This window comes from Watersipora subatra, chromosome 4 (genome assembly GCF_963576615.1).
Source record: "Watersipora subatra chromosome 4, tzWatSuba1.1, whole genome shotgun sequence".
Lineage (NCBI taxonomy): Eukaryota > Metazoa > Bryozoa > Gymnolaemata > Cheilostomatida > Watersiporidae > Watersipora > Watersipora subatra.
The window spans coordinates 35779305-35800082 of record NC_088711.1 but is presented as its reverse complement, the minus strand read 5'-3'; the positions used below and the strand labels follow the sequence as shown (position 1 = coordinate 35800082).

The 20778-nt window shown below is 35.6% G+C and overlaps 1 protein-coding gene across 1 annotated transcript in view; it reads right to left on the bottom strand.

Moving 5' to 3' along the window:
• Positions 1–5468: 5468 nt before the first annotated feature.
• LOC137394198 (uncharacterized) overlaps positions 5469–20778 on the bottom strand; it is a 51770-nt gene continuing 36460 nt past the window's right edge. Inside the window, exons 26-38 of the mRNA XM_068080918.1 lie at positions 19913–20036; positions 18209–18492; positions 17376–17721; positions 16805–16936; positions 13645–13800; positions 13048–13233; positions 11423–11542; positions 11114–11275; positions 10177–10373; positions 9082–9286; positions 8147–8276; positions 6627–6794; positions 5469–5740 (exon numbers count right to left, since the gene is read on the bottom strand). Of these exons, the coding sequence (XP_067937019.1) occupies positions 5739–5740; positions 6627–6794; positions 8147–8276; positions 9082–9286; positions 10177–10373; positions 11114–11275; positions 11423–11542; positions 13048–13233; positions 13645–13800; positions 16805–16936; positions 17376–17721; positions 18209–18492; positions 19913–20036 (2212 nt within the window). The 3' untranslated portion in view covers positions 5469–5738. The remainder of the gene's footprint in view (positions 5741–6626; positions 6795–8146; positions 8277–9081; positions 9287–10176; positions 10374–11113; positions 11276–11422; positions 11543–13047; positions 13234–13644; positions 13801–16804; positions 16937–17375; positions 17722–18208; positions 18493–19912; positions 20037–20778) is intronic.

Genomic DNA, 20778 nt, shown 5'->3' with positions numbered 1-20778 from the left:
GAAAGGGTACTGATGGTTGAGAAATGCAATATTAGCAGTCAAATGGCACTGCAGTGCCATTGATAACTGCAATGGTAGCTGTATTGTACTGGGTGTGGGTGTTATTATGTACAACAAACAGCAATAATGAAAGGAAAAGATTATATGTTTATATCTCTCCCCTGCATTAGGAGAAATGCAATATTAGAAGTAAAATGCACTGATATTATTAGAATAACCAATATTATTAATATAACAATACAGTAATAATAGAAAACCAATGCACAATTTTGTTTACATTTCAAAACGTCATAGCTAACAATATCAAGAAGTTGTGATATTTATATAGACTTTTAGAAAATCTATTTAACAAAACTCTTTGGAAAAAATAATAACAGTAACATATTGCCCATCATCGATGTTGTTAGTGTGACTATAACACTTCAATAGTCATCCAAACTTGTAATTAAATATTGTAATAATCTCATAAGAATCGTTAAAAAAAAATATCATCGTCATTTCCTTTACTTACAGTGCGTTGGACATCAGTTAGAATACAATAGTACTCAAAATGTTCCAAAATGTCAGTTACTTTGAAATTGGCAAAAAAGAAACGATTTCAGTACTCCTACGTTAATTACAAAAACCTTCGGCAATTCGACAATGCTATAGACTGGTGAAATGTGCACGTTATTTTTTCGGGAAATGCTCACGACTTAATGGTTCTATTCTCTGTCGCTTGGCGGTTCGTTTGCCGGTTTTAATTTTGATACAAGCAAGGCTTGGCAAGTTTTAATAACGATTTTCCGCCAAATTAATCTGTCTATTTGTGTATAATCCGATCAGATGGGTAAGTTTTAAGATACTGTCGACAATTTACAAAGACTTGGTAACATATTTAAATATGTTTTTATGTGTTTTGTATCGTTATTATACTTAAACGACTCTACACAAAAATGGTTAAATTTGTTGAGGAGATTTCGGTACAAGGGTTTGCGACGTTGTTGATGAACAATTTTTGTGAGTTGTGTGGACATGCATTTATCATAAAACTCTCAAACCTTCGCTCCGCTCGCTTAGTCGTGGGACAACAAAACATTTATTGCACATTTATCTTTTTTGACCCCAACCTGACCCCGACCCCAACCATAAGTGTAAATTTGACAAACTTTTTATATATATTATTATTATTATTAGTTATTGTAGTTTAGATAATTAGAACGACTAATGCTAATTTATTTTGCTCGGCATCTCCTATTGCTATCAGTAGCTTGTGCATTTATGTGAGGCCTTACCAAATACTGCTCACATGTATACTGTTTCTCAACTATTAATTATCCCTGCCAGTCCAGTGCACTGTGAATGATCGTCAAGTGTCTCAATAAAACACAGTGAAGAGTGAATAATTGTCTGCAAAGTTATTGCGAATTACCTAAAGGCAGTCGATTGGTGCAGGTGTTAGGGCGCTGATTGTCATGAGCTCGAGTCTCGTTTGAAGCAAACTTTTATCCTAACCTCTAACTGTGGCTTCACACGGACAGCAGACAGGCAGACAGCAGACAGACAGCAGGCAGACAGACAGCAGACACAGCTCTTATTACAGTAAAATCATCATTTTCAACATTCTTTGTGAATCTTAATCAATTAAGCATTAATCAACCAATCTTTACTATAATAAGATCTTTGTCTGTTCGTTTGTCCGAAGCCATGCTAAAAGCATTAGCAAAAATAATTCCACAGCATGAGGATCAAACCCAGATATTCAGCTTTCTTGCCACATGTGCTACCATCAGCGCCGCTTCATCACCTTTCCTAATAGAGAATTAATTGTACAGATACTCATGACACAATTTTTCATTATTCTAACGATGCACAGAGCTGACAGCCTACTGGTTCCTTCCTATAATGTGTGCTTATTATTGTCTATAGACACAGTTGTTATCAATACAAAAAATACTAACTCTAAGATAACTACTCATTGATGCCCAAATCTAAAATGCCTTGCAGTTGCAGTAAATTTTTGGCTAGTTGCATTAGATTTGCAGTAGCAGCAGTAAGCATACCACAGCCATGCAGTATGCAGTATAGTTGTGTACATTCACTACTGCGCAGTACGCAGTATATTTGCAGTACAACTACACTGAAACATGGATAACTCGCCCTCGGATATAGCGAACACATGGTTAACTCGACTGGATTTGCTTGGTCCGTTCCCACGCAATGATAAATGGCTCTATATAACTCGAACTCAACACTGTTAATTCAAACTGTTTTTTGCCCAACGGCTACCGAAACGGTTGCTATCGCTTTAGAAAATCACTTTATTCCAAGCCATAGAGGTAAACCTCAACTTTTCGTAATTCATAAGCGTCGTTACTACCTCCATCGGCAAAATATTTTTGTCAACGACTGTTCTAAAGGTTTGGTGAAATTTGATTTATACTGCGATACGATGAATAGCACGGGCTAGCCGGGTCACAGGCGCAAGGATTTTTGCCATGCACGTACAAAACAAAAACAGCATGTTGTTTTTGTTTTGTATTTGCGTGGCGAAAATCCTTGAGTGCGTGACCCGGCTAGCCCGTGATGAATAGTTTTCCGACATTGATTCCGTGTTGAATCAACGTCGGAATGTTGAATGTTTAAAACGTTTTAAAAATTGTGGTAATTAAACGTATACGTTGTCTTAGCTAAAAAAACTATTCATCGTTTGACCTAAACACAGAATACGTGTGTACATTCAATAAGTATTCATTCAAAAAACGTTAGTGATATACAATGTACCGTAAAACCTTGTAAAACTTTTAATTGAACTGCCTCGGTGTGTTGCTCTTAACGAATGCCAGGTAAAGTAAGTTAATCTTTGCATAAACTTCAAGAAAAATCGGCAAAATTGATCGTGGGTAAAACGCTCAAAAGAAAAAGATGTCTTTTCTTTTGAGCATTTCAGCAACGATCAAGTTTTGCCAATGTCAATCTAAAAAACGTCCTGGCAATAACATCACCTCAAACAACAAACCAATCTCAAGTGATAGAAAAATCTCTATACTTTTTGATAAAAACGTTTTAAACTTTACATTAGAAGCATTTAATTTGAAACAAGCCATTTGTGCTTTTGATTTATATTATAGTTTGTATATGTTCATGTATCTACTAATAAATAAGTAAATACATGGACTTGTGACAGTGCTCTGATAACTTGAACACTCTGATAATTCGAACACTTTTGCTCGGTCCCTTGAAGTTTGAGTTATCCGAGTTTCACTGTATTTTCTAATGTGTAGTAAGCAGAATGGGTGCAGTAGCACAATTACCTACATTGTGCAGTGCTAGATGCACATGTGGGAGTGTTGCTAGTGCACATTTTGTCAGGCTGAATGCTGTTGAGACTTTTGCACTGCACACACTGCACATACTGCACGTAAAGCACATTTTCATAAAAATTCATCACAAAATCAAGTATTGAGTTTACTTGGTCGTAACCACAATGCAACTACCAGATAGGAATGGTGCTCAAACTTGAGTAAAAGTGGGCAAAAAATTGGCTTGTTGTATATGGCTGAAATTAAAATATACGACAGTTGTAATATATAAGAGTAATGAAAATACAATACACAAAGATCTCAATTTCATTGATAGGAATGGTGATAATGATCGACTCCCTATTTCAAAATGATATGGGCGTAAGTGTGGAAGTTTATGAGTTTGCTACATATAGCGTCTGACAATCTTTTGTAAAATGCAGCTGCTTGATGCTTACAAAGCCAGCAGTGTCAGTTGATCTATAGCATCAAGTCCATACTACTGCGCAGTTGCACTACACATGCAGTTTCAAGTTTTAAAAAATGTGTATTTTCATTGTGCGTAAATTACTGGGTTTCAAGTAATACGACATGAACATGAATGTGCAGTAGTTCTTAGTTTGCAATTAGCGGTAAGAATACTGGTGCAGTAACCGTGGATATCAACTGCGCATTGGAAAATTGTAATGCACTGCAAAATTACTGCTTACTGCCCAACAATGATGCATTGTTGCAGTATGCAGTAATTTCAATGCAGTAATTCAATGCTACAATTTCACTTACTATAGTGTGTCTTTATTACTGTTGTTATTATGTCTCTTTGTATTGTAGTTGTGCAGCAAGTCATCATAATGTCTTTGTTTCTACATCTGCTTGTCACTTAAAGGTTTACTTGCAACAAATTTCACATTACAGCTATTTGGTATCAAAAGGTTCACCGTGTCTTACTCTGTTGTGTTGAAAATGCAAAATATGTGGAAATGTAATTACAAGCTGTTAAGAGCTCAAAAACGAGCAGTTAATCGCCGCTCAAGCAATTTGGTTATTGTTTTGACACGTGATGTTATCACGTGAATTAAAAGGCCAAATAAAGGGCTCAATATAAAACTTCTCGTAGCACTAGTTTATGACAAACACTTCAGGTTTTATCGAAAAGCCCGTATCAAATATAGATGCTCGCTACTTTACAGTTATGTTTCGGTTTGGTCTAATCATCTAGTCGTAATCTGATCATGTGACCCATACTTCCTGATAAACAGCGTACATAATTTCTGCAGCATTTTCCGACTATCCCAGGTGACCAACAGGCTCGTTATGTGTATCAGAAGATGATATGCACTCCTTCGAGCTAAGGTTAAAAGATAAAACGAATTTATACGGTGGGTTTTGAGATATCAGTGCTCAAAATGGCAGTATTACAATGATGATGAAATAGACGTGTAAAGAGAATATACATGGTTTTATTGAATGCGAGAAGAATATTCCTGACAATATTTCGACGAATGAGGTTGCATGAATGTGTAAACAGAAGCCTACGCCCCATTTGAGTTCAGCTAGACCCCATTTGAGTTCAGCTATGCCCCATTTGAGCCGTCTTGGAAAGGGATTCTAATCTACGGCGTTTTCGTAATGGCTGCGATGAACTGTTCGTTTTTGAGCTTTTAAGAACTTGTAATCACATTTCCACATATTTTGCACCTACAACACAGCAGAATAAGACATGGTGAATCTTTTGATACCAAATAACTGTAATGTGAATTTTGTTGCAAGTCAACCCTTAAAACTAGTCCAAGGGTTTTGTAGTTGTGCAGTAGGTCATCATAATGTCTCTGTTTCTACATCTGTTTGTCACTTAAAACTAGTACAAGGGTTTGGAGAGCAGCTGTCGTTAATAGTCAGCATAACAATATATCCTTCAGTCTGCGTGCTGTAATATAGCTTTTGAAAAACTGCTAGAATTTATATTTTTATTGTATTACTGCTTACCCACGATGCTAAGTTCTATATAATATTATTATTTATTGGATTGACTAGGCTAGCACGTTTTTCTAGCAAGTAAATTTCCATCTGTACTCCATTAGAAACCCACAACGGTCCAGTTTAAATTGCATAATTCAATTGTAACCATGCATTACATATTCTTCAGGTAATTTACATAAGCTGCCAATTTTCACTGACGTAAGCCTGTGAAGGTGTTTTAACAATTTATATTTGGGTTCTTCTCTAACAATAAAATTTGTACTATATTTCTGCTTTCATACATGTAAATGCAAAATAAAAATAAGATTTATCACAGGCAATTTGTAAACGGGTGATTTTAATACAATATATACAATAGTTATACATGCAACTCTTTAGTTGACCCTTCGAAGCCTCAGGTTTTGTCTTGTTCTGACATTTTATTAGAAAAGTAAATGCTGATCATCTCCTTTTGATGCCCATAGTCTATAATACGTCTCCTGTAATTAAAATAATATAGTGACTGTTAATACAACTATGTATGAATAGGCTATTATGCCAGATCTGGTACTTGTACCTGCAACTAGATAGCCATGAAGACCGCTACAACCTGCATCATGAGTCAGATTGGCAACGACTAAACTGGCACCACTAGCTCTAAGCTGGAGAGTGAATCTGAGCATCTTGTTGGAACAAAGTGAAATAGCCAGCAATAACAACATACAAAAACACATAAAGGTACCCCGAGCATGTTGGTGAGCACATGGTGCATGTCGTGTTATATATATATATATATATATATATATATATATAAATATATATATATATATGTGATAATTACTCAGACTCCAACAAGAATAGTTTATTTTATGATGACATTTGATATATAGGCCTACTATCTATAAGAATATGGTATTAGCCACTTATTATCCACCTGCTATCAGACAATCATGAAGATTGATACAACCTGCATCATGAGTCAGATTACTAGCGACTAAACTTGTACCACCAGCTCTAAGCTGGGTGAATCTGAGCATCCTGATGAAATAAAGTAAAATATCCAGTAATAGACTTCCCAAAAGTGCCGTGGTCACACTCAAAGGGTAGATAAACTTATCTGGCTAGCAGCTGCAGCAGACACGACTCTGTACCGCTGAGAGAGGGACTTTATTAATGCAAAAGCTAGTGTTCCTTTAGCATGCAGTTTTATAAAAATGGAATGGAATAGAATAGGCTAGTAACTACATGTTACAACTTAGATGATGGTATCAAACTTAATACCGCTATATTCTGCAGGGCTCTGTGAAATAAACACGGCATGGTTAGCATATCCTATAATTACAGCTTTACCAACAAATGCATCCAAACAGGAAATAACAGGCTTACAGTTATGTCTATGCTGGAGCTGCCTTTTAACTCGAGTTCTATTCGCTCTGTGATGAGAGGTAGGAAAGTCACCCACTTCTAGCGCTGACTCCAAGTCATCAGGAGATTTTTTGTTATTAATCTTGTTATGCTTTTTGCTGCTCGTAAACTGTGACATGAGTGACTGGTCTGCAAGGAAAGACAACATCGAAAGGTATTTGTTTATAATTTAAATGAACCTATGAGTTATCATTGTTACATATCAATTTATCAAACAGCTAAGGGTGCTGCTGATTGCACTGTGGAATGCAGTTTCTCTTTGAATATGAGCATTATTTAGCATCATCATTACTTTTGGCACCTCTCCTCTATTTAGCCAAGTGCTATTCAAACCGGTGTGCAGTTTGAAAGGAGTTATCTACTAATTGACATAGAGCAGATAATTCCAGGTTACAAACATGAATTGTTGCTACTTCATTAACCTGCTGCCGCAGGTGTATAAGGGAGGCCTGTTGTTATTTCTCAGTGTTTTAAAGAGTTGGTAACAGAGAAAGAGCAAAACATTTATTGTACCTTTTGAGATGCAAGAGTTGCGATGCTATGCAAAATACCTTACAAATTCAATATTTCAACTATTTCAATTTCAACCCTTCAATTTTTTCAACAAACGATGTAAAATGTAACACAAATATTTAACTTTACATGCAAAACAATTTCTCAAAAAAATTCAAGTTTTTAAACAACGTATATTTTTGTATGCTAAATTTATGAGGATGGTGAAAAAATGAAAATGAAAAATTCAAATATATAATTTGAGCTGGAAGAAACTTTACCTAAACTACTGTAGTTTATGCTGACTACGTCTCTTCTTACTTCAAAGTACCACAGTAAGAAGTTGGTTCAATGACATGACCTTACAATTCAGTCATGCATTGTCAGCGAGAGGCTGACCTCTCAATGCAAGTGACCTCTCTGAGAAGTTGACTTTTTAGAGAAGTTGAACTCTTAAAAGACGCTAGCAACTATTTATTTTCTACCAAAGAACTTTCAAAATGAAGTGTTAAATATTTCCACTACATATTATGCAATCTTAAATTTATAAAGGAACTACACTATAAGGAATATGCATGTGCACATATTATAAATAACACCACAGAAATTGACTTCAACTTTTGGTGCAATGAAGATCTTAGGAGAAGCATTGAATCTTGCAGATAACATGAAATCAACCCTAACGGGTGGCTGTGGCTCAGTGGTTGGAGGGCAAACTTGTGATCAATAGGTTGGTCGTGTGAGTCACACAAGCAGCATTGGTGGTGGCAACAAAGGCATCCAACCACAATCGCTCTTGTATATCAGTTAACCATCATATCAGCATCAGTACAAGATACATATGAACCCCTAATGAGTGGGGTCAGCAGTGACCTCCACTCATTTGAGGTCAGCAGTGACCCCAATGAGTGGAGAAAAGATAGTACTAGCAGAATTAATATTTAGTATAATAATTAGATAGAAAGCTAGAAACAGGGTAATAATCCTACCAACAGTCATCCTCTTTTTGGTCTTAGCACTTTTTACAGATGAGTCAGAAGCGTAGCCGTCTTTCAAAATATTGTTGAGTAGGTTCTCAGCATTCCGCACCTCTATCGCACTTTTGCCAATGTTTTTTGTCTAAAACAAGAATGGATTAGCCAGCTCTGAATAACCAAGCTTATAGAATGGCCTCAGATCTACGATACAAACGCTTGAGGCATGAAGATATTCTTTTTTTGCACCAAATGGTTAAAACTGATATCAAGAAAGACAACGTTCAGTTGAAGAAGTGCTATGAAGTTAGTGTCTAAACCTGGACGGAGCGCCGACTTACCTTACTGAACTGAGCAGCTAGAGAGTACTCAAATGTATAACTAGCTTTACTCAATTTCACTTTAATAATGTCATCTACTCCACAAGACAAGCTTCATCCCTAACAATTAACTAACTGAGACCAGTTGTTAAAGATTGTGCATGGAGCAGCTTTCTCCATTTTATGGTTTCTACTTCTAGTGCTTAAACATCTATAACCACTAACACATACACCTTCTGCAGTTACTGACACTGAATGATGCATGGTGCTACTATTTAGAATTTATAAAACGACTTGGGTGTATGAAATAATAACAATAATACGGTGATTGGGAGTGTTTGCTATCCTGATTTCTAATAACTTCTAAATGCTGACGCCCACTATATCGCAATATGTCGGCTGTGCATCCTTGTGGTGCACTGAAAAACCTTGGATTCAGTCGATGTAGAAGAACTTGTACTTACCCAACAAATCTAACTCACATCTACAAACTTGTACTAACAAATAACAGTAACTTACACCTACAAACTTGTATTTACGCAATAAATGTAACTTAATCTACAAACTTGTACTAACACAATAAAAGTAAGTTGCTAGTTAACTAGTTCTTACGCAATAAATGCAACTTACATCTACAACGACTTGCTTCTTCTTTTGCTGCTGTTTCTGTCGTTCCTTAGCCTTCTTCATGCTTACATGATGTTGATAAAGAATCTTTTCTCTTGTTGTTTTATACTCCAGAGAGAAATCTGCTACTATCTTGCAAAAGGTTTGTATCTTCAAATCTTTGCAACCTGTCGCGGATATGCCAAGGTAGAGAAGAAGGTTATTATACCTGCAATTAATAAAAGATTTCAAGTCAATTGTAGTTGAGGTATGAAGTCTTCCAAATATTGAGGGGTACCCAAGCTGCCTGTATATGGCAGCCGTCAGCTCAGTCTCCAGGTCTGAAGGCCAGCGATCTAAACCACTACAATGTGATTGTTCAACTGACTGTAGAGATGAACGATTGTGATGACATTCATTACATAGACTAAAATGCTAACACTTAAAATGCTTGGGGTTAATAACTAGCATGTTTGGTCATAATGATTATTAAGCTGGCCCCAACACGGCTATGACTTTAGTAAAAATTGATTACTACTAGCTTATGAGGTTAAGTTACTCAAATTTATTGAGTAATTATTTTATTTTTTCCGTGCAACGCTGGGCATTCATCTAGTCTGACTGATATAACAAGTCTTTTCATAAAATTTCCAGCCTAAGATGCGATACCATTTTTACAGTGATTGCTGGATTTGATGAGCTTCTCAGAAAATTTTGAGTAAACTTCAGAAGAGGTAAGTTTGTTCACTTTAGTTTACTGTCCTCAGGAGGAAGGGTATGGTGGATTTATGTTCAAGTTCGTGAGACATGCATGTTCACTACTCAATACACTCTATTCCAGCTAATCAATAGACCATCTACAATGCTTTATTATCCTTCTAGCTGTTCATTTGTTCAGACCTGAAGCATGTAGTCTTCAGCCTTATCAAATACGCGTTAACAAAAATGTTTAATATGTTGCATCTTTCCTTGGTGACAAGCCGATAAATTTAAATAAAAGTTACATTTCAAAATTTTAATGTAAGCCACCAACAAATCTCAAATTCATAAGCTAACAGCAAATGACAGCAATTCAATGGCATCTCACAGATCTACCACACACTTGTTATCCTGACTTGCCTGTTACGTACTCTTCTAGATATGATCTTCAATACGCATATTTTCTGAGCACACTGATGGAGCATGTCAGTCAGTTGGTTCTTCAAGTTTGGTGTGTGATAACTGTCATGTCTGACAATACTTGACAGGTTGTTCATTGCCAGCTGGCAGTCCTTCTCCAACTTCTTCAGCTTATCCGATAGCTCTTCAAAGTCTTCCTAAGTTTACAATAACAAAGTGAAGGCTAGCGGTTTTACTATGATAAGAGCCATGTTCGTTTCGTTCGAAGTCACAGTTGGATTTTAACTTTTAGCTGATAGACTAACACTCAACTAGTGTGACAATCAACTACTCACTGGCATGCTATAATAATTGTTATTCTCTGTGCTTTAAGGGCAGCTTCACCATCTCTTGCAGCACACTAGACTGTCAAGATACTACTATTTATAAGAGTGCTACATAACTACAGTTAGGGGTAAGTGATCAGCTCATCGTAGAATAAAATGAAATTAAACGGAAAAGAATTAGAATGAAATTTAGTAAAATTGGAATGGAATAAAATGGAATTGAATAAAATTGCTGAGAATAAGTATTAGCTAAAGTAATTAATTGTTCAATTGCACTGTCTTTTTCAATTAGCATTACCAAAGGGAAATCTTTTTAAAAGTTCAACTCGAAAAACTTAAAGTGGAAGTTATTTATCCATTCAACTGCTTTCAGCTCATATATTTTTTAATCCGTGTTTTAATTGACTTCACTTTGTGTTTATATGCTGATATTGCATCATAATATTATTTGAATATAAATAACTCATTTCTAAGTATCGACATCTCTCTAGTTATGAACAAGCTTTTTAACATTACATCAAAAACTTAAAAGCAAATTTTTAAAATTCCCTAAGCACTTGAGCTAATATGCTAAGCTAGACATCATTAGCAATGAACATCAACAAACTTACCCTAGAGCAACGGGCTAATGAGCCGAACTCTGAATAGAGATCACTGCTGGAGGGAGATGACTCCAAAACTGTATGGCACAGGTGATAGAGAAGAGATTGTCTCTGTTGCGTATCTTTTATTTCAGGCACCTTTGATAGATATTCTATGTGGAATCCAGCTGCCTGTAATGTGAGATACCACCGCAAGTATTAAAGTTGCTATCATAGTGTGAATTAAATAGAAGTACATTATTACTTTACTGGTATACAAAGAACTTGGGCTAAATTATCTTCTTATAAGAGAACAATATTAGTTCACAAAAAATGTACCTGTGAGCCATTGAGGACATTTCCGATGGAAAGTAGAGTTGAGAGAACTTTCTGGAATGTTGTGGATTCTTCTACAGCAGTTATTCCCTCCTTCAAGTCATGCAGCGGTTCAGCTATCTCCTACAAAGTTTAGAAGTATCCTTTTTGTAGTCAGCATACAAATACATTTTAAGAAATTCTATGACAAATACTTCATGTCAATGTCTATATATTAATTTGTCATTTTGAAATTGCAAACTACAACTATTTTTAGTTGTGTGATGAAACACACGATAAAACTTGTTAAACGTGCGTTTAAACTTAAATCAATGAGTAGATGAGAGAATATGCAGCCTCTAGTGTATGTGAACTGTATGCATTTAGTGCATTAAACTCTGTTATTGCAAAAAAGAATTATTTCAAATGAATAAAAGGTTTGTTCAAAAAGTGATGTAATTATTGAAGCATTCAAATGCAGCTTTCTCTGTCAAAATGAGGTGAATTCTTAAATCTGTTGATAAGATGTAGCAAATAAACATGAAAAGGCTGGTCTTATTTTGACCAATTCAAATGATGCCAGTAATTGTTTCTCTGACCAGAGATCACTTGCTGATTGCTTCAAGTAACCAGTAGAATGCTAATTGCTCTTCTATGAACCAATGGCAGTGCATCTTTATTAACCTCATGATTTTGTGTATACATCGTTTCCCTTTATTCTGGCTACTGTGGTATAACTACAACCTGTATAGAGTTGTCCCCCCTTACTCCATAGGCACCTAGCTAATTTGGTGGATTGTCTACAGAGAATCATTATTTTAGTATACACAAACAATAGAGATGTTCTAACTAAATCACTTCAATTACAATTACTGAATTATATCTTACATACAATTTGTACAAAGAATGAATGCATCATGTGTACTATGCAAAATAATCTAAACAAGATAATAGATAATATGTTTAGTGATCGAATTTTTGGGGCAGACATTATGTCTGATGTGGTGATAAAGAAAATACACACAGACAATATCCTATATACTATATACATACTACTAGCCAAATGTCTGGCATTGCACTGGTAATAGAATACAAGGACTTAGGAATCTAATGAATTTGAGAAACTTACCTGGAAAGCTAGATCTTCACTAAAATCTATACTAAAACAATACACATGTTTTGGGCCAGCTTATCAATTGTTACATGTAACGGTCAACGGTGCTAGCTATTAACTAGTATAAAACCCAGAAAGTTACTGTTTGCTGCAACCCTTTCTCAGTTTTTGGCGGCTGTTTTCTGGAGACAAGACAAATTTTCTGCTAACAACGCTGACGTTAGTTATGTAGTAATTGTCCTCATTCAAAAAGCTATTTTGCAGCAGGAACACCGAGTACTTTGGCTCAACTTCATCTTTGCCTGATTAGACAAACAGCCATACTTTCCCTCTTTTGAATGTTTCTGACTATGCTGTTAGCCCCTTTCTCACACTTTGTCTTTTCACTTTTTTTACTCATTTGACTTTCTTAAAGACGTTGAGTAAGAACAGAGCCAATTTTATTGCTTTGTTTAAATAATGATGTACGTACGTGTGTATTGTATATCCTACATAATCTATACAAATCATGAATCTTGATAACGGCAAGATTTACCTTTTCTCTCTGATTATAATCAAGTTTAAAAGCCCAGAGATTGAGCCTCGGAATAAGTTCAGTTATGGATGACATAGTGATGAGGAGATGCTCAGCCGCCCCTAATTCTTTCTCAGGAGTTAGCTTTGTTGCTTCGATTATAGCCTGTACTTCATCTTGATTCGGAATCATCGTCGAGAGAATCTTCTGCAAGAGTTTGAAATAGACCTTCGAACGACCATAATATATAAAATAGACCTACACCTGACCGTACTTTATAACATAGACCTACACCTGACCATAATATATAAAATAGACCTACACCTGACCATACATTATAAAATAGACCTACAACTTTACCATACTATATAAAATAGACCAACACCTGGCCATACTTTATAAAATAGACCTACACCAACCATAATATATAAAATAGACCTACACCTGACCATACTTTATATAATAGACCTATACCTGCTATTCCTATCTCCAAACACAATTGCTCAGTCAAAGTTCACAATTATCTTAACTTTTTCCAACACGCATACAGCTGAATGAAATAATTTTTCAGGAGGCAAAAGGTGTTTAGATAGTAGGAATTACATCCATCCAATTTACCTCTATGCCTTCTCTGTTGATTATACTGCTGTCCATTTTCATGATGGCTGCCTTTATAGTTCTGGCTGGAGGTAGTTTGGTAAGACCAATATTTATAGCATTGGACCTTTTTGAGTCTAGCACCGTAATATACTTGCTTCCAGTGTCTCCTACTTTCTGCAGTACAGTCCAATAAAATCATAAAGCAGCTTGCAGAACTGAAGAAAGTAATTGCTGTAATATTTGTAATAAATCAGAGAGAGTAGTCAGCATCTCACAAATTAATACCTACAGAGTTGATAACAACTACAGACCTTACTGCTTTTGAACCAACTAAATACCAACACATGTTTGTGTAGAAAACATGCTGGTGAGTTTTGGTATCACAGTTCAGTCATTTTTAGTGTTTTCTCTTCACAAGTACCTGCGGAGATTGACATTTATGTAGCAAATATACATCATCTTTATCTATATATATAAATTTCAAAGTTTGTTTGTCATCTGTGATTTTGTAAATCGGTGTGTCCTGCTATAGTTATTAAAATCTTAGAATAAACAGCTTGCTTCGGGCTGGGTTTGAACTCACGAAAATTGCAGCCACAAGTTTCTAACCACACATTTAACCATTGAGCTACACAGTCCTTAAAATTTTATTGCTCTTATCATATACAGTATACCCATTTCTTGATCAAACGCTAAATGTAGTACTAATTGATACATTGCGCTTAAGGGTTACGTTGCGCTAGTTATAAAATATTTTTCGCCTAACTCAATAAAAATTTTGTTTTTTGGCAAATTTGCTTTTCGCCATACGATATCAACAAAAATCTACCTCAAAAAAAATTTGTCGATTGATGTACTGATTAAAACGAAATAAAAAAGATCGATATGCTAATTTGTCGCTATCTCACTCAGTTCAGCTTTATCCATTATGGTAAAATCGGACTCGCAAACAGATAAGTGATCAAATGTTAGTTAAAAGTTTGAAGTCGACTTGAAAAAAGTTTTAATTATGTAAAATTTTTTACATAAGCCAACCCTAAAGTGGTTGCAAAAGAGAATTCATAAAAATAATGACCATTATTGTTATATATTACTTCCACCACTAATAATAGTAAGACTTTTTCAATTGTGGTAGTACTAATGTAAATACATTTCATGTAAAGTTGTATGTGACAAGCATAAACACACAAGTGATCAAGTGTGTGACCAACTAACCAGAGACTAGTATTGCCAACAAGAGCTGCTATGCCTGGGTGTGTGCAAGCTCTTATCATGAGAACAAAAGCTGGACAGAAGGAGAAATGTGTCAGGTTTATTGCACTTTTTAAAGAAACTTCTACATGCACTTTTTGTCAAGCGCAAACCCTCAGTGCTGCATAAAACAAACTAACAAGCTACCAGCCGCATGCTCAGCATGGTTCGAGTTGTAGTTGTTGTTAGAATCAAGTTAGCATGTTATTTAATTTAGTGTGATCAGAGTTATGTGCATGTGAACTGAACCCCTTAATTCGGCAAATTCTTGTTTTGAATTTCAAACTCAGCTTATTTGTGAGGATATATGGTATATTAATTTAAAGATTCATGTGTTGTGTTGTAGAAAGACTTTCCATATCCCAGGCAACACCGGGCATTCAACTAGATTAATATAATTCTAAGTGTTTGTTAATCTATTTTATGTCCAGCTATAGCGATGTTATGCACAAAAAATGCTTGGCACTGGACTCAAAAACACCGGTTATGCAGACAGAACCACTAAGCGTTATGCGTGTCTAACCACTAAGCCACGCAGCCAATTTGCCATACTATGGAATATTTGTGAACATAATAATTACACCTGCCAATCTTTAAGGATGATTGGTTAAAATGCACTTGCTTCACGCTTCATCTAGCCCACTTGAACTACTAGAAGAATAATGTTATAATGCCAAATGCTATAAATATATATAGACTAGGTGAATGACTGATGTTGCACGGGTAATAAAATTATTACTCAATGAATTTGAGTAACTTACCTGGTAGGCTAGTCTAAACCTTTGCTAAAGTAAAAGCAGCGTCAGAAGCAAGCTTAAAGGTTGACTTGCAACAAAATTCACATTACAGTTATTTGGTATCAAAAGATTCACCATGTCTTACTCCGTTGTGTTGTAGGTGCCAAATATGTGGAAATGTGATTACAAGCTCTTAAAAGCTCAAAAACAAACAGAAAATCGCAGCCACACGAGACCGCCGTAGTTTGGATTCCCTTTCCAAAACGGCTCAAATGTGACGTAGTTGTGAGAGATGGTTTCTGTTTACACTTTCATGCAACCTTATTCGTCGAAATATTACTTTACATTACATTACTTTACACATGATGATCAAACGTAATCTAGCTGGGAGTGTGCCAACCGCTTCAAGTGCGAGAATTTCAACTGATATAATGAATATGTGCTTCATTATTCATCGCTATTATCAGTTGAACTTGTAGTCTATTAGTGTAGATTGCCTGTCTGAATACCCGGAGGTTCCGAGTTCAAATCTTCTGTGAAGTGGATTTTCCGTTTTAAAACTTTAGTACAAACACTGGACAGACGATTGACAAAAACTGACATGTATATATGTATATAGATTAGCATAAACTTAATTGAACACACAGAAATAAACAAACGCCCTTATTTAAAGGTTAGAATAGTGAATGTTGTATATGCTGATTAAAAAAAGTTTTCTGTGAAAAATCTTTTTATTACCTGTGCAACTCCGGACATTCACCTAGTATAAGTACAAAAATAAGATTTACCCTAATAGATATTATTAGATACTAACCTCTAGTTCCTGTAGAAGTTAGCGGTCAAGCAATCCATTGTCAAAGCATAGATGCCATGCAGAGAGAGAAAGAAAAGAGATAGAAACAGAAAGTGATAGACAAGAAATAAAATCTATCAATTATTACAAATCCTCACATAGAGGCACTTGCTGTAACATGTCATAATATTGCACACGCATGCCATAAAATGTAGCATTTTTTAAGCATCAGTGGATATGATATTTTTGGTGCATATTATTAAAGCATTAGGAAAGACTGGCATGTTGTTAGCTGCAGCATACATTCAGAGTTAAGCTAGTGTGAGCAATCTATAGCTATCGGCCATTGCAAGTGTATTCCACATCAAATCATATAACACTAGAAATTAGGCTTTACCTTAGCTTTGCTCTCGACACTTCTGGTTTTAAACAAGGTTTCAAATTTCTCCATATCCAAAGAAGTAGTCGCTAAACCTTGCCAGATGGTTCCCTGTTTTTGCATTTTTGGTGTTGGGTTTGGAATGTGCACCTGTCAGAGATAAAGTAACGAAACTGTTGTTATTCCAATTTAGATTGGTAGAAAAAACAAACAATATTTTAAAGTGAAGTTAATGGATAAGTTAGTGTGAACAGCACTTTACATTCTGAAAAGTGTGGAGTGTTACAAATAAGGTAACTAGCGCTGAAATAGGTTAACTGTACTTGTTCATTTTCAACTTGATCCTGTTCTCTGAAAATAGAGCTGTAGTGACTTCAGAGAAAAACCTCAAAACAAAAAAATATAAGTACAGTTAACCTATTATAACACTGTAGTTATTTAAAGTGGAAATTATGTTTATTCGATATTCATGCAATTAAAATTAAACGAAATATCCAAAGAACATTCCGCTCACTTTACATCATTTTACGTTTTGATTGTTTAGCGACAGTCAGAAAACTTTGAATCAGCATTATGTTGGTAAGGTTACCTTGGAAGCAACCTCCTTCCAGTGAAGTTTGACAAACTTTTGAACAGTTTTGTTGCTAGGTGGAGAACTGTTTGACAGCGGGGGTGATTTTTGTAGACCTGGTGGTAACGGAGGCGGGGCTAGATGGGGCAGTGGCGGTGGTGGAAGAGGTGCTGGACCAAATGGCGGTGGAGCACACGGCGGTGGTGGAGGTGGTGCAAGACCAAATGGTGGTGGAGCGGGTGGAGGTGGTGAAGGCCCGGTCAACACTAACGTAGCCTGACTAGTGAAGATATCTATGTCATCGTCAGCATCTAGGTCAGTAAAATCTATTCCCATCACTTTCAACATCTTTGCCCTTGCAGAACTAAAACCAACAGTTATCTAGTTATGATAATCAAGCAATGTTCACGCATGATGTATACAGCATCAATAAAAGCTTGCTAAAATGTGGTTAGATGTAACTACCGGTATTTCAATTTTGACTAAAATAGTGATGGCTTACAGTCAATAATTTACAGGTCAGCACATATTGCACATAGTTCATAGCCCATAATCAATAGTTCATAGTCAATAGTCCATGACCTTAAGTTCATTGTCTATAAGCAATAGTTCATAGTACATAATCAATAGTCCATAATCAATAATTCATTGGCCATAATCAATAGTCCATGACCCATAGTACATAGTCCATAATCAATATTTCACAGTCCATAGTCACTAGTTCATAGGCCATAATCTATAGTTCACAGTCTATAATCACTAGTTCACAGTCTATAATCACTAGTTTACAGTCCATAATCAATAGTTCAGTCCATAATCCATATGCCATCACAATAATTAAATAAAGCTACCTTTCAACTCGGTCCCATGTATTATCTGTATCTGTCCGTACTTTGCTGACAGACTGAACAGGTAACTTCTGTTCTTGTCCAGCCGTAGTTGCTGGTTGCATGATCTTTCCTTTCAGTGTCTCTATGTGAAAGGTGCTTGCAAGTGGCACGCTCTCTGCAGAAGCCATTGGACTAGTACTGTTGCTCGGGCTGGTTAGTTTACTACTTATTGCGCTGACAGAACCGGCAGCTACTGGTGAGATTGGTTTTTCTTTAACAGCCACAATCTCAGCCTCATCTTGTGACTGCAATGAATCAAGTCAGGAAATTTTATTACTTGAGTGAAATGTAACACAAGCCACTTAAGAAAAAGACTTCTTGCTATATCTGAGTTCTTTGTTATATGTGTAGGCTCCTTGTTATACATACAATTTTTTTGCTATATATGGAAGGTTTTTGTTATATACGGAGACTTCTTGCTATATACGGAGATGTCTTGTTTGGTATTGGGTTTTTTGCTATATAAAGTAATTCTTGTTATATCAGGTTTTCTTGGTTATATGTATAAGCTCCTTTATATATATACAGGTATTTATATATACATATAATATATATCTATATATATATTTCTCAAAATATGTGTGAGTGTCACTCTGACTATAGCTATAGCCAGAGTGACTATGGCTATAGCTATAGCGCACGCTGATTTTTTTACCAATGCTCCCATGTGTTACGACGCCCCTGTTAAGAGATGTTTTTCATAAGGTTCAATTACTATATTTGGGGTCAAGGCCAAATCTTATCATGTGGACAATTTATATTATCTCCGTAGGAAGAGCCTCAAAATTTTCTCTGCAAAGACAGTACGATATCTCATTTTTACATTTTACCGGTATTGAGAGGTTCCAGTATCGTCGTATTCGAAGTTTTGATGGATAGCTTCTGGTGAAACAATAATCTTTTTTATACACACGCACTTCTATGAAAGAATTTTTATTAATTCTACATATTCATGATTTTTATACTGTTTTCTCAGTTTGTATTACTTGCATCATTACCGAATCATCTTTATCGTAATCGTAGCAAAACTGACTTAATTTAGCTATTACATGCTAATTACTTCACATTTACGTCTAAACCCTTTTATAGTTGTTTTATTTTTTATTTTTTATTTGACATGCGCAAAACATTTTCCTCATGATATGAAGTTTGAAAGTTAGAATGGCAAATGTTGTTATATGTTAAATACAAATAAATTTTCTGTCCAAAGACTTTTTTATTACCCGGGCAGCGCCGGGTAGCACAGCTAATACATGTTCAAATGAGCCTACACATATAGTAAGGAAAATCTTATATAACAAGATATATATATACATACAGTGTATATAAACAGCTTTTTGCTATATATAAAGATTTCTTGCTATATACCAAGTTTCCTGCTGTATGAAGTACGTCTATAAAGTTTTCCTTGTTATATAAAGAGTTCCTTGCTATATAAATAGCTCCTTGCTACATAAACATTTTTTCTTGTTATATAAGGCCAACAATTCTTTCTGAGTACAAATTACTCAAGAGCTCCATACAGATGAGTAAGAAATATGTAATTTTCAGGACTCCAGCCTAATGGTCACCTATATGTGTGATAAGATATATGAATGTGAAGCCTATATAGCAAATATGATGCAAAAACTAGCCAAATGAGAAAGACAGCTGCAAATTTCTCACCTTCTTTGCTTTGGCATAAAATTTCCATCGAGCATTGTTGCGGTTGCCAGGAGACAATGCTGTTTCAGAGGCCATGTTGTTTTGTGCATCTTTAATAATTTCCTCATAACCAGTTTCTTTTAGTCTAAAAAAATCAAGTTGCTGTATGATAGTAGACTGTCAAATGAATGCTGCCATTGAGTGAGCAATGTCCATTACTTATGACAAATTGATAGGTATGCTTGTTAAACTTGATATAGAATAAGTTAGTCACAAATGCTGCTTTGTTGATGTGAGAGTTATCATATATGTATCCTCACAATATATGCTGATCTCACATACCTATAAGCTGACCCTAAAAACAGCTCTAAAAAGGCGAGTTTGTAAAATATTTTATATAAGCCAACCCTAAAAAGGTTGCAGAAGGGAATTAATGAAAATAATAACCATTATTGTTACTGTATATATTACTTGTACTACTAATGGTAAGATTTTTTCCACTGTACTAGCGGTAGTACTAATGCGAACATACTGCATGTAAAGTTGTCTGTGACAAGGATAAACACACAAGTGATCATGTGTGTGACCAACTAACCAGAGACTAGTATTGCCAACAAGAGCTGTCTTGTCTGGGTGCGTGCACGCTCTTATCATGAGGACAAAAGCTGGACAAAAAGAAAAATCCGTCAGTTTCATTGCATTTTTTAAAGAAACCATCACATGTGCTTTTTGTCAAGCGCAAACCCTCAGTGCAGCATAAAACAAACTAACAAGCTACCAGCCGCATGCTTAGCATGGTTCGAGTTGTAGTTGTTGTCAGAATCAAGTTAGCATAATGTCATTTAATTTTGGTGTGATCAGAGTTATGTGCATGTAAACTGAACCCC